General features: G+C 37.8%; 1 protein-coding gene across 1 annotated transcript; it reads left to right on the top strand.

The window, feature by feature from the left end:
- The first annotated feature begins 4,823 nt into the window (after window positions 1–4,823).
- zgc:92242 (uncharacterized protein LOC436899 homolog) lies at window positions 4,824–15,550 on the top strand. The gene is made up of 6 exons (XM_041797894.1): window positions 4,824–4,893; window positions 10,253–10,710; window positions 12,728–12,845; window positions 13,421–13,523; window positions 13,625–13,727; window positions 14,698–15,550. The coding sequence occupies exons 2-6, from the start codon at window positions 10,533–10,535 to the stop codon at window positions 14,832–14,834; spliced, it is 639 nt and encodes a 212-aa protein (XP_041653828.1). The 5' UTR covers window positions 4,824–4,893; window positions 10,253–10,532; the 3' UTR covers window positions 14,835–15,550.
- Window positions 15,551–15,714: the final 164 nt, after the last annotated feature.

Genomic DNA, 15,714 nt, shown 5'->3' with positions numbered 1-15,714 from the left:
GTTAATCATTAATATTATAATAAACACTATACACTATTATAATAGACCAGCGTTAATCATTAATATTATAATAAACACTATACACTATTATAATAGACCAGCGTTAATCATTAATATTATAATAAAGACTATACACTATTATAATAGACCAGCATTAATCATTAATAGGTGTAAAGTCGAATTGCTGTGGGATTCAATGCAACTGTTTAAGTAACTATTATAGATGAAAAAATGATGTTAAAATATGAAGCAATGATCACTGTAATACTAGCATTGGCAAAAATAATGGTGGTGGACAGAAAGCTCATAAATAAAAATGCAGTTTTAGCTGTTTTTAAGTTCACAATAAGATATGAGTCACTCTGCTCCACTTTTTCTTTTTTTTCAAGGCATTTTATGTTTTATCCCACCCTGGGAAAATACATGATAAAATAAAAAACAAGAATTATCTATGTGTTTGAAAAATCCATTTCTTTGGTCTAAAAAAAATTTAACATCAATTCATTTTGTTATTATCAAAACAATCAGGTCATAGCCATAACTTCACCATATGTCACAGTAGTGACTGTTTCAGTAGTGACAGTGACTATTTCAGTAGTAACATTTTTAGCTAATTAGTAACAAAACTCAGCAATGCTGGGCTAAAAATGGCAGCAATCACAGATTTGAAAAGATGTCCATGAATAAAAATATTGCATCTTTCCATAAAACCAAAAACATTAATTTAGTGCTAGAAATGATGTGTTTGGTGGTGACCGTCTTAAAAAAACATTTGATTTTTCAGATTTTACAACACAATAACTTAAAAACAGTACTACTTCTGTACTTCTGTACTCAGCATTTAGCCTTTAGAGAGAGGAAGTCTGTCTTTATTGTTGGTAAAGTTTTGGTGTTTGTAGCTGAAAACAGGCTCACCCCATGGACCCTAACTCATCTTGTGTCAGTAGTGACATGAAAACATGGGACAGTTTTTTTTACATATATTTCTTGAATTTACAACAAAACCACAAAATTAATTTGAATATTTTAACTTAAAATAAATCAAACAGATATATAACCCATTAAAAAAAATAAAAATCATTTAAAGGATATTTTCATTTGTTGAAATTTAGGCGTTAGAGTTTGGGACAGCCACTTCCCAATACAAAGTCACATAAAAAGAAGGACATTTTATTTATTTATGCTATCTGAACTAATGCGCTTGTATTGAACAGATCATAACATGACATTAATAAATATCAAGGCTGTGAATATCTAATTGTCTTTTAAATGTGTTTTTTAGTGTTCATGTTTAAATTCATAGCTCCTCTTCTAATACATTTGGAGCATTAGGCATGCTAGCCTGCTAGCACCAGCAGAGGGTGCAGGGAAAACCCTAGGAATTTCAATGGATGGAACACCGGAGTAATTAAAAAGCATAGGCTATAAATACACAATCGCTATGTTTATATACACTGTTCAAATTTCCAAATAGATACACACACTTTATGTGTAACTTGTGTATCTTTATGATGGAATCCTACCATATAAGTTAGTTTGTTTTTGATTTTGCAGACCTGACCTTGGACCCAGAGAGAAGGAGGAAGATGAAAAAAAGATTGTTTGTTCATGTTCATACCCTTATCATTATGTTTTCTGATATCCACATGTCCTCTGACTAATTCAAAGATAAGATAATGGGAATACTCACTTTGACCCATTTGGATTATCCTTGGGCTCCAAAAACCTGGTGTTAAGGTGAGAAAAAGATCCATGAGATTGCCATTAAAGCCCAGTTGAAGTTTGAGAACAGGAAGTTGTGCCAGTCTCCAGTTGAGAATAACTTCTCAGGTTGTTTTCAAGGTTTAGTGTAGCTCTTTGGATTAATTTGAGTTAATGGACTTTTTTTTATAGAAGAAACACTGTGTTAGAAATGTATGTGTGTGTGTGTGTGAAAACCTTGAGCTTTCTGGCCTGGTACTGATTGTAAACCGAAACAAACCGAGGATCTCTTTTAACATTGACTACCCACTGGTTTTTGTGGAAACCTAAATGTTTGCTACATGTACTTCTTAAATATTACACTTTTTAGAAGTCATACACAGCAAAAACTGGAGTGTTGAATTCTCAGTGTTTAACATTTCAGTGTTGATTTTAACGCTCAAAGTGTTATTTTAACTCCATTCAGAGTAAATGGTCTTCAGTGTTGGCGTTATCTGACAGTGTTAAATCAACCAGTGTTGTTCTACCACTGTAGAGAGTCAGTTGATCCAAGCCCCACCTACTGCAATTTCAAATCTGGGGGGCAGAGCTTTCCCATCATGCCTTAGTGCAGAGTGTTAAGCTGGGTTCAGATGTTTTTAGATGTATTTAGATGATTAGCTGTGTTTAGATGTTGCCTGGTGTACAGGGGTCACTGCTGGGATTCACTTGCACATGTTTCTTGAATTATCTTGAGTTCCTAAGTTTTTGATGCATAAACACTTTTGCACCATGAGTGTAGTTGTCTTCTAGGTTGGTTAAGTCTTGGCTGTGGTGACAACTGACTTATGGAGTGAGGGCAGATTATCATTTCAGAACAAGTTTTGTCTTTGAATTAGCCTCACTATTCCCTGATTGCTGATGAATGCCTCACAATGTGAGATGACAGTCAATATTATCAGGTGTGTCTAATTACACCCATCTTGTGGAACTAACATGTCTTGTTTCTTGTTATTATCAGGTTGGGGGAAGAGGGGCAGTTGCTATCCACGGTATCTTACATCTGCTGAAATTAATTGTAATACACTCCTTAGTGTTAATTTTTTAACACTGACACCAGTGTCGAGTACTATCAACACTACTCAGTGTTCACCAGTGTAAATTTTGACACCATACAGTGTTGCAGTAACACTGGTTCAGTGTAAAAAAGTAACACTTTGAAAAGTTTTAAATGAACACTCAAAAGAGTGGACACATATACACACTTTTCTAGTGTTAGATTTAACACTCTCAGTGTTAATCTAACACTGGCAATTTTGCTGTGTAAGAAGTAGGGGTAAAGGGGAGGTTATAAGGTAGGTATATCATAATGCAGCTTTCATTGAACAGCTTAAACTTGCATACTTGTAAGAAATTTGATCTTAAAACATGAACACTTAAATATACAATGTTCCTGGTAGATTGTTGTTGTTTCTGATGTTAAACACGTTTGCAGCATGAGTGAAGTTTTTCACTGAGTTAGCCACTCTCCGACTGAGAAGTTTAAGTTAATTTTTAAAATACTCAGTCTTTCAAAAAGCAGATGGATACGCCCATTTCTGTGTTTCTCAATGGCTAATCCATCTTGCAAAGCTCCCACCTGAACCGTTTGGGCCCGGTTACAAAGTGACAGGACCAATCAGCGATGGGGGGTAGTAGTTTCAGGCATGGCGGAGACGTTAGTGTGGATGCTACTAAAGCAGCAGGTTTATCTGAACTTGACGACATTTCTTGGTTAAAAGAAGAGCAAAGAAAAGCATTGAGTTGTTTTCTTTTCAAAAATGACAAAAGCCATGAACTGACATGTCTGTAGTCGCCCTGGTTCGCGTTATGCATTTCTTGATGACGTTTACGCCTTCGGTAAGTGTGCAGTTCGGTAGTGGCTACGTTACATGTTTTGTTGCTCTGATTGGCCTTTAAAGATGTGACAGACAGAATGTTCATCTTATCACCCAAAGGTTCTGCCCTTTCCAAAATGCTGTCTATGAGTGGTTTACCAGATGGTGCATGCCAGGTTGCAGTCTTTCTGTATGAATGAACATTTTCTGGCAATTAGTTTGGCTTTGTGTTATTCTTACATAGACACTTCAGATGTCTTTGACAACTTCATTGTAAAGTTAAAAGAGTTGTAGTTTTTGCAAAGCATTGAATTTGGTGTTGTTATTATATAGCTATTGTTTATTATCTTGTAAGCCATTTAGCATAATTCTATTAATAATTCTGAAATTCTGTTAATTGTTGAGACACGTTTTAATGCCAATAACATTAAACTATTACATCAACAAAGTTGCAGGACCTTTATCTTGTAACAGTATTGTACTTTTTCCAAAATAGACTAACAGGGTATTTTTCTCATCACTTAAATGACACGTACGAAAAATAGCTTATTAATATTAGACTATATTGGATCAGGCTTAAGTATAAAATAACGTTATCTCACATGAAAAATAGCCATTTTCCCTTGTACTTCTGTTCATCCCAAACGCGGTAGAACTGGTATAGACGTTCCTGGTGAAAGGCCCTTGTTCTGTGACCCACATCTTGGTGACAGTGTCGAACTCTAACCTGGCACGCCGCCAGATGAATTTGTTGCCAGTAAGAAACACGGAAACGGGCGAATCCATCTGCTTTGCAAGGTAAGTCGAACCCCTGATCTTCCACAACATAGTCAGTGCTGTAAGCCCCTGTTCTAGCCTGGCCTGTTGCTGTATAGGGGGATAAGCGTGAAATAAATGTACATTTAAAAAAGAGTACCTGCTGTATGCTGTTAGGGGCACCACCTCGCTTGTTGTCATACATATACAGTGTAATTGTTAAGCGTCCTTCTGGCTTCGCCTATGTGACACAATTTACTCGTCAAATTTGGCACGAGGAGGAGCAGTAAGACTGATGTCTTAGTAAGTGCGTTAACAACCTGTTGAGGGGAATCCCATGGAATTGAATATACGGAATATCCGGATTACTTTCCGCAAAAGAAGTGTTATGCTTGACTTCCTGGAAGAAAGGAGGAGGGATACCACAGCTTTCGATGACTGACCTGATACACAAAACACACCCACTCCAAAGGCACACCTTCATATTCTCTCACGCCGCCCGCACTCATCAAACACACACTCGTAGATGCGCTGAGATTCTGATGAGAGCTGCGAGATTTTACCGACTGGCAACCACTGAGTAAGTTTGGTCCTTTCTTCTCTCCCTCTCTCTCTCTGTTTTTGTTCTAGCCGTTCTAGCCCGTCTAAGCTTATTTATCTCCCACACTCCCCACTGACGCTAGTAATGAAATGGCCAGTGTTTTCTGAGACTATAGGACTTTTAAAACTTTTCTTTCAGTATGCCGTTCACATATCTAACTCTCCTCTCCCTGCCTTCCAGTCTGTTCTCTGCCTGTGAGAACGGACAGACGAAAATCTCAGACATGTTTGTATGCGGGTCCAGGGCACCTTAAAAAGCAGAGTTGAACCAGAGTAGCTACATTTATGATCATGTGTTATTTACATTTCTCTGAAATGCCTGCATGGGTTCTTCTGTTGTTTCATTCATTTGAAAACACAATTGTCAGATTTGAAGATGTCAATATCGCTGCATTAATTGGCTCATAGGAGCCTACGCCGAGTTACAGAAAGATGGCTCAGAAAAATTGGGCAGTAACGACACCACCGCACAGCTGCGGTTGAGTTTGGTCAAGCCAGTTGCCCCAACATTTTACGTGCGCCAGTTCTGCGACCTTTACGGTAAATAACCAGAAACTGCTCAGAAAGGAGATAATAGAGTGTGTACCAGTTTCTGTTTTTCAAAATAAAGTGTTGAGTAATAAAATACAATAGAAGGACACCGATTACTATGTTCCACTAATGGTTTTGAGTAATCGTGTTACATGATCTGGAAGCTTTAAAGCTTAAATAATAAATGATAATAATAATCAATATATGAAATATGGGACTATGTGAATCTAGTAAAAATGGGGTTGACTGTGTTCACCTGTGTAGAACTACTATCAGCACAGATCATGAGATCATATAACATAAAAGCTATGCAGCTTAAATGCTATTTTTTGACTAAAAATATTTATGTAAAATATGTGGACCATGAAAGTCTAATAAAAAGGGTGTGACTGTATCAGTCTGTGTAACACTATGACCCAGCACTGATTTTGAGTCATTCGGTCCTGGTATGACCCAGGAGCTACTGAGCTAAAATTCTAATTTAATGCATATAAAATTAATACAAAATGTTTAGACTGTATAGTCTTATAAAATCAATAAGAAGGGGCGTGTCTGTAGTAACAGCCTGTGTTGTAGCCGACTGTAATCCAGCTGTGATTTTAGCATTTTTGTTCAATAGCTCCCAGGGCATGTGACCTAAGGACTCAAAATAGAGCTGAATCATGGTGCTACACAGGCTGATTAAAACACACCTCTTTAGATTTTTCAAATTCCACGTATTGATTATTGACCTTTTGACTCAGTGTTGGGTCATAATGCTTCACAGGCTGGTACAGACACATCCCTTTTTACTAGAATGAAATGTACATTAATTTTGCATTTGTACTTTTGGTCAAAAATAGTATTTTAGCTCAGTAGCTCCCAGTGAAGTAACGTCATGACTTAAAATCAGTGCCTGACTACACAGGCTGATACAGACATAGCTCTTTGTATAGATTTATATAGCCCATATATATTTTATCTTTATTATTAGGACTTAATAATTAATGTATTCATTGTTTTTACTCAATAGCTCCCAGATCATGAAACACATTGGCTTCAAACCATTACTAGATCACAGTGACCCAGATCCTTTATTGCATTTAATGCTCCACACTTTATTTTGAGAGACAGAAACTGGTACACACACTGTAGTGTCTCCTTTCTGTGCCTCACTGTACAGGTACACAAATGTTTCGATGGCTACTTCGACCATCAAAACCAGAGTGATGGATAGCCGGACAAAAGTCTTAACCTGGAGAAACCAACACACTGACATATCTTACAAATGGACTAGATGTAGGTGCATTTCAAAAATTACAATATCATTTTCTGTAATGTCACTCAAATTGTGAAACTCAATAATAACAATAATAAATTTGTTTATAAAGTGCTTTCAGTCAAAGTGCTGTATATAGAGATAAAAACACTTGACAACAAAAGCATCAGAGAATCAACATACATACTGAAACAATAAAAAGGACATCATTAAAACAAACAATTTAAGACTCATATGCAACAGTAAACAAGTGGGTCTTCAGCTTTGCTTTGAATACATCAATGGAGGATGCCTGCCTAATTTCTACAGGTAGACTGTTCTACAATGTTGGTGCAAAGCCAAGTCACCAACTGTTTTTTTACAGACCTGTGGGACCCTGGGAACAGAAAACACGAGGGACATACAGGTTCACTAAATCAGACAGACTTCAATGTGTTTTAGATTTATCTCACACAAAGGGAAATATTTCAAAACCTTTTTGTTTTAATTTTGATGATAGTGGCTTACAGCTCATGAAAAATAGAAAATTTATGATCTTAAAATGTTACAATGTTACAAAACAGTAATAAAAAAGATATATGATACAGACATGTTGACCTTCATTTATGCACTCAGTTCTTTGTTGGGGCTCCTTTTGAATTAATTGTTGCATCTTTGCTATGCGGCATGGGGACAATCAGTCTGTGGCACTGCTGGGGTTTTATGAAAGCCCAGCCCGCATTGATAGCAACCTTCAGCTTGTCTGTATTGTTGAAGCAATAAAGCCCAGTAAAACCATGGTCATCAAAACAGTTTCTGGTAGTTCTGACTTCACTGTTGGCAGGTGCCGAGATGGGTTTAAACAGGAAATCGGTATGTCTTTTCTCAGATGGAAGCATGAGGTGCTCTAAAAACTCTTGGTAGACAGCTACATTGACTCTAGAGTTCAGAAAGAGCAATGGACCAACAGCAGCAAATGACATTGCAACCCAAATCATCACTGACTATGGAAACTTCAAACTGTACTTAAAGCACCTTGGATTCTGTGCAAAAATTACTTAAGTCTGAGAACAGGACTTTGGACAAGCAATAGCCCCTTTTTTTCTCCCTAGCCCAGGTGAGACACTTATGATGTTGTGGTTCAGGAGTGACTTGACTCTAGGAACATGACACTTCTAGCCCATTTCCTGGGCACGTTTGTGTGCGGTTGTTCTTGATTTACTTACTCCATAACCTTAAAAAGCAGATGGACAGGCCCGTTTCCGTCTTTCTCACTGGCGAATCCATCTTGCAAAGCTCCCATCTGAACAGTTTGGGCCTGGTTAGAAGATGACAGGACCAATCAGTGTTGAAGGGCAGTACTTTCAGGCACGGTGTTAGCATGATGTTGCTAAGCAGCAACAAGAGACGGGTGCAATTATGGCGGAAGACATTAGTATGGATGCTGCTATAGCATCAGTTTTATCAGAACTTGATGGCATTTCTCTGTTAAAAGAAGAACAACAAAAAACAGCACTGAGTTGTTTTTGTTTTCAAAAATGACAGAAGTCTACAGTCACCATGGCTCGCGTTATGCAGTCCTCTATGGAGTTTACTCCTCAGTAGTGGCGCACCTCGGTAGAGGTAGAGGCTACACTGTCATGTTTTTTGTTGCTCTGATTGGCCCGTAAAGTTGTGACAGACAGTTCATCCAGTCACCCTCTGATTTTTTATTTCAAAGGCTCGGCCCTTTCCCAAACACTGTCTGTTGGAGGTTTTCCAGATGGATGTGTGAAACAAATCCATCTTGCATGTCAGGTTACTGGCTCCAGCCTTACTCCACTCTTTGTGAAGCTCTCCTAAGGTCTTCAATCAGCTTTGTTTAACAATCCTTTTAAGACTACAGACATCCCTGTTGATTGTGCACACTTTTCTCTTCTAGTCAACTTACTATGAATATGCTTTTATACAGCATTCTGAGAACAGTCTGCCCTTTTAGGCTTGCCCTCCTTGTGAAGGATGGTACGAACTGTCTCCTGTAAAACTGCCAAGTCAGCAGTCTGCCCCATGATTGCAGTTGTGTGTACTGAACTTAAGTCAGAGTATAAAGGCTCAGGGAACCTTTGCAGGTCTAAGTTAATTAGCTGATTAGAGCTCTTTTCAGGACTTAAAGTAACTGAGAAGAAATTGGACTGTATATTCTAGAGTTATTAAACACTTTTATTTTTATTTTTATGAGCTGCAAGCCAGAATCATCAAGATTAAAACAAACAAAAACATTCACATTGTGTGATAAAATAAGCATATATAGGTTTCACTTTTTAAATTGAATTACAGGAGCAATAAACGTTTTCATGATAGTTTAATTTTTTAGATGCACCAGTAGGCTACCTAGGTATCACAGTGATATCACTGTCTAATGCATGATTACTACATCAGTGCTGCTGTCCCTGTAAGCGTGCATAGGTGAGCATAAGTCTACATACTGGGTAACACAGATGCCCAACCACTGAAGTTAACCACCCCCAGAACAGTCTGTAGTTTAAGGATTACCATCCATTACATGACACATCATCCCCCTTAGCTGTTATGAAGAGAAACACATAGAAAAGGTCTGAATACTTTTTATCCTTAAAATGGTATTTGGGCATCACATTAATATTTCAGCCTGGTATAAACCATATTAAATCAAATTTTATTCATGCTACCTTTGTCAAGAAAACCTCATTAAAAAAAAAAGTCATTTTACAAGAGTGTCATGACCAAGATTTACCTTAAAATTAAGAAATAGGCACAAAATAAGCACTATTAAAAACAATTAGTATTATTATTATTTTACTGTCATTTTTCTTGCTTTATTTTACCTGAGTATAGGTTTGATGTAGTATACTTTATTGTAAAGCAACTAGTAGCTTGACTGAGTACATTCTACCAAGGGTTTTACCTAGAGTGTAACCAGGCGGTCTTTTCACAGGCTGTTTGTCAGAAAATCTTCAAGTTCGGTCAAGTTTATTTATACAGCTTGTAGCCATGGTCTTATAGGGCTTTAAAACTTTAAGTATGAAACAATGAATGAAATCCCATCCTCCTCCACCTTGGATAAAGAAAAAAAATGTGATCAGACTTAACTGACAGCTGACTTAAATTAGCTTTGAGCAGATTTGAAAGAAAAAAGTGTTAAGCAGAGAGAGATGGGCCCTCAAACCTCAGTCCATCTTATGAACTCAATGTTTCTAAATTTTCAGGAGTGTTTACAGGGTGTAAACTGCTGTGTGCAACATATTCATGGCGAAAGCTCTGGTCCCTGCAATATATTTTTTTGTATTTGGCTCTCTTTTAATGTCTGTCAACTTACATAAGATTATGTATCTCTGTGTGTGGGTGTGTGTGTGTGTCCTTGTGTGCCTATGAACACCTACTTTCCAACACCCTACAGCATGCAAAGTAAACACTGCATGCATGCTCCTACAAACTCTACAGTTGTTGTGGATTCTTATTTTTTTCTGTCAAAGCAAGACTTAATACAGGTTTTAAAAGAATATAATACATGAAACCAATCCCCCCACCCCTTCTCAAAATATCTCTTTCACAGTAACAACCATTAGCAGCACCAGTCCTCAGAGCAGTTTTTAAGACCCAGCCTTCACCTTTGCAGAGCCTGGCATCCTACTTCAGGACTTAGGGAGAACACTTGACAAAGGACAGCAAAGTGACCTCCAGCTTTTAGACTGCACCTGATCCTTCAAAGAAAAGGGAACCTGACTCTGGAGCAGGAAAAGGAGCTATCATACCTCACTGCTGAAATACGACCCATTTGACTAAGAGGAAGAAGGGCTGATAACTGTCTGTAATACCTGGAAAAAAGAAGCAGCATGCTTGCAAAAATCCTTGAGGACATGTGGGTGGAGCCTAAGGTGCTCGAGGCCCTCAGTGACGAGCAGAAGAGGATCCTTTTCTTGAAGATGAGAGAGGAACAGGTACGCAGATGGAGAGAGAGGGAGGAAAGAGAAGAGAAGGGAGGAAGAGACAACAACACCGGGCCAAAGAAAGGTAGAGTTTAACATTGGCCTTACTTTATTGGTTCTCTTTAATGTTACTACACTGCTTAATGTCTGCAATTTACACACAAAATAATGCTTTTTTGTCTCGTGATCTGTCCATTTCTTCTGCCCGCTATCTTACTCATTTCATAAAACCCTTTGTCCGTTTACTGTTTGTCTGACTCACTTGTCTGACTCACTGAGACCATATTACCTGTGTAAACTATATGTGTGTGTGTACTGCCACACGCAGGCACACATGCAACAGCTCTGAAAGCTGTTCAACATTTAGTGAACACTGTGGTTTGGGGTCTTATTGTGTTTTAAACCAAATATTGAGTTACTACTTTTGTTCACCAAACCATGTTACCCTAGAAGCAACAGAGTGTGTGCTCCCTCTGTGTTTGGGTTATACAACACAAGACCTAGTTAGTCCTTCTTTGTTTATTGAGCTCTGGTCAGTATGGACAATAATAACAAGCTCATAAATGCCACTTAAAATCATGAAACTTAACTTGGGAATCAGAATCGTTAATAAATGCTTCAATGCTTGTCATATGTAGGTGTGGCAGTTGAAAAGACAGGCACAATAGAAATGGCCTTTTTGCCTTGTTAACAAATTTTAAGTGAGCTGAAGGTGTGAAGATAAGATTTTATTGAAATTATACCCTCGTGTAGTGAAAATCTCAAATACTTAAACAGGATGTTCTCTGAATTATTAAGCTAGTCCCAACAAATTTGTACCTTAAGTCAGTTTCCTGGAGATGATTCTTTCTGTTGTCTCCTACTTTTGTTGGGAAACTCACGTCAACTTAAGTGTTTCACCTTAATAAGATAGCTACTGTGATGTCACGGAAACATGGAAAACACCTGTCACAACCTTGGGAGTGGGTTGTTTCTGCTGTCTGTGTCATGATGAGGTCATCATGAGGAACTAGTAATAAACTAATTAAACAAAACAGAACAGACTGTAGCTTGGCTAAAAAACAATAAATAAGCACTTAAGAATGTAACGTCTATTACTGTTGTAGAAAGTAAATGTCCATATTGGAACTGCTATTAAGATTAGTCCTATATAGTAGGGGGCATAAAGAGTTTTCTTTTCAGACAGTTCATAGTATTAGAAACCAACCATGCCAGCTGTTTTTAAATAGTAATAAATAATAATAATAATTTTTCTATAGAAGTAGCCCAGGTCATTTTCATGTAGCCCATCCTCATTGACAGATTTCTTAGTTTTCTTACTTAGGCCCTTCTCCCACAATTGCTCAGTTTGCCCAGGCAAGCATGTTGTCCTGGTTGTGCCAAACTTCTTCCATATGAGGACTGAGGAGGCCATTGCGCTCTTAGAAACCTACAGTGTAGCAGAACTTTTTTGTAGCCTTCCCAGATCTGTGCCTTGCTACAATCCTGTCCCTGAGCTCTGCCAGCAGTTCCTTTGCTTCACGGCTTGGTTTACGCTCTGATATGCATAGTCAGCTGTGAGGCCTTCTTTAGAGAGGTGTGTGCCTTTCCAAATCATGCCCAGTCAATTTATTTTACCACAGGTGGGCTCCAACAAGGCATAGAAACATCTCAGCAAAGATTGATAGAAATTTGAGGAACATGAGCTAAATTTAAAGTGTTTTGCCAAGGGTCTGAATATTTAGGTCAATGTAATTTTTCAGTATTTGATTTATAATGACTTTGCAAACATTTTTTGAAATTCCCTTTTTCACTGTGTTATGATTGGGTACTGAGTGTAGATTACTGACGATAAAAAGTTTTTTTCTGTAGTATCTGGCTGCAATTACTGCCAATAAAATAAGACTCAGAAATAGAGAAAACTGCTGGTGGATAGAGGTCCAAGAGCTCTTTACTTATAGAACAGCACCACCTCCTGGATAAAAATTAGAATAGCATTTTCAAAATGACTTATTTCTCAGAATCTGACTGAGAGATTTAAGAATGTATATGAATATATACCAATTTATATCTAATTATTTTTGGAGTAAACTTTTTTCTCTTATGCTTTCTCCTCCCTCTAGCTTACAAGAAACATGTTAGCTGGCTGCTGGGTCGAGATGGAGACGTGAGTGTCAGTGTGATTGGTGAGGTGGATGAGTTCAGGTCCTCAAAACTCCTCCAGAGCCTCATGAACAACAGGTAAATGCAGAAAACCCAAAACCCAGTGTTATAAGCAGCATATCCACATTTTTTACCCCAAAACAACAACCCTGATATGATTAGGAAGCAGTTTTTGTGGCAACAATATCCTTGTGCAAATAAAAGATCTACACAAAATCACTAACTAATGCTACATCAGACCAAGAACAAAATGAAGTCTATTTTTAATTAAAAGGAAACAAAATACTTGGTTCAGAAAAACTGAAACACTGGTCACTTCAACTAAACCCAATGCTGCAGTAATACAAACTTAAGAAAAAAATCGTTACACTTACTAACACTTATTATTCCTCAGTCTACATTTCAACATAACAAACACTTTTCATTAAAGCCTTGTTTCTTCAGGCAATATAATGACAACCGTTTCCATTCCTTTCAGCTAAATGTGTAGCTAATTGACTTTTATTGAATGAAAAGTGAACTGAAAAGTTTCTGTCAGCAAGATGTCTCATTGTACTAACTGAATTATTGAAGGTACTTGTCATGTGACTATCTGGAAGATTGATTCAAAGGTTGGGACCATAGAACTAAAAATGGATGTCTTTGTCCCCCAGTGTCTGCAGTGAAGATATGAATGGCATCCAGACAGTGGACATGCGGCCAGGAAGTGAGGCCCAACTGGGCTCAAAAGAAGACGTGCAGCTAGCACTCCCGGAAGTGAGTTAATGTGTTTGTAAGCAGCACTGAATCAAAGAGGACAGAGAACATTGTGAGTGAAACATTGAGTGTGATTATTGAATCGTGTCTCATCTACACAGGATGATTCAGCCTCACTTAACAGTCTGTCATCTGAAGAGGACAATGACTCCTGCAGCACCTATGGTGACCTGAAGGACCAAGAGAACAGTGGCAGTGAATCAGGTGACAGTTTTGAAAACCATGATGACTGGGCACTTCTCTACAGGCCCTGTTTTAGTAACCATGGCAACCAGCTGCTGCTCAGAACCCAGCTGTCGGACACAGAAAGCGTTAGCCAAAAGGACAGAAGAGACAAAACAAACAAGAAACCCAATTTTTGGGGTGAATAATGTCAAGATCTGTGATATTTCCTATACCACTATAATCAGGCATTTGTTAATGTAGAAATTCTTCCACATGTGCAGCATTTTCATAGTTTTTCTGTTTAAAAAAATTGCAGAACAGAAGACAACATAAAATTAGGTGAGATATGTTCAGGAAGTGTCATGCACAAGCCTATAATAAGAAAATCAACTGATATTTGTATTTTTTAAATATACAAGTATATTTATTTACATATATTTCCCAAGAACAAATATTGTAGGCCCATGAAGTTACGTAAACTAACTGAATCGCAACATTTTACAACGCTGTACAGTTTGCATGGCAGTGAAAAAAATGTTCCGATTATGTTAATAATTTGATCTTACTAGTCTTTAAACTGTCCGTGATGAGTCTGCAAGTGTCATATACAAGCCCAGTCCTTTCTTGTTGGAATGCAAATATATTCACTCTTGAAGTGAACAAGCAGCCGGTGTTTGTAAATGGTAAATGTAAAAATGGACTTGAGCTTGTATGCTTTGTATGCTTCCATATCCATTTACATTCCATTGACGCAGAATCAAAAATTGTCTTACCCAAGGACACATTGGCATGTGACTGCATTGCTGGGGATTGAACCCACAACATCCTGATAGTGAGACGACCGACTTTACTACTGAGTCAATTGTGTTAAATTTGGTTTGTTTTAATTATGTAGTAGTTGGTGAATACTGTCTCAAAATCTCTTGCATATGAGATGTTTGAATTTTTAGGTAGTGATAGTTTTACTCATATTTTGTACCCTAATTTCATTTCTTTCTCCTGATCTCAGAGATTCCATGCTGTGAAGGAAAAAAGACTGTGTATGGAGGTCGTGTTGCACGGCTTAGGAAGGCATTCACAGATGAACCCTCTATACCTGCCCAACCAGTACACCTACAGAAAAGAAACATGCCTTTTCTCTACTAGGCCACTACTGCAACTACTACTACTCAAGGGTATATACCCTACTAAACTACACTGCCTGCTGACCCAAACTCTGTGCAGGAAACATACTCAGTAGGAATGAGGGAACATTGGTTGGAGGAAAGGGGTCATTACTTGAGCTTGAGTGATGAATTGAGACGCTCTTTTTGGGGCCATGATTTAAAAACCAACCTACGTGTGCTGGAGTGAGAAAAGACTTGAGAGCCGATGAGCTGAAGTCAACAGACCCATATCATCATATAGAGACATGCAGAGCCTATTCAGGAAAACTGTAAAAAAGAATTGTTAAACGAGTGCCCTATTATATATTCTATTATGAGGCCTGCTGAGCTTATCAGGAGCATTGTAAAGTTTTTGTCTTGTTCAAGAGCATTTCAGCATTATGTTAGGAGAAGACTAAACCACAAACTTTGACATGTTTGGATACAGAGCTTTATGATACATGAACCATAGTGGACTGAAGTGTTTTTATTTGGGGAAAATGCAAACCAGAAACACTGTGAGTCATCAGCGTGCTGCTTTAAAAAACTAACTATGACGACCATTATGACTATTCTATTCATGTGCTGATTAAGTATTGAATGGTACTGAAGGTTTGTACAGACATTTATGTTACCCCTAAGGGAAATCCTGCTGACTTCAGTGATTATCTATTTGTTCCTCAAATGTTTTCTTTATTTAAATAAACGCTCCTTTTTCCTAAAGAGTTATTTAACAAATATAAACACTGTGATAGGCTTTATTAAGATGCTAACTGAAGAACATATAATATTAGCACATTTACACTGTCACTGTGAGCATCATAGCATGCCATTAGCTTTTAGCCCGGATGTTCATTATGTTGCATAAAGTGCTACAATTT

This window comes from Cheilinus undulatus, linkage group 10 (assembly GCF_018320785.1).
Source record: "Cheilinus undulatus linkage group 10, ASM1832078v1, whole genome shotgun sequence".
Lineage (NCBI taxonomy): Eukaryota > Metazoa > Chordata > Actinopteri > Labriformes > Labridae > Cheilinus > Cheilinus undulatus.
This window is presented reverse-complemented; position numbering and strand designations above follow the sequence as displayed.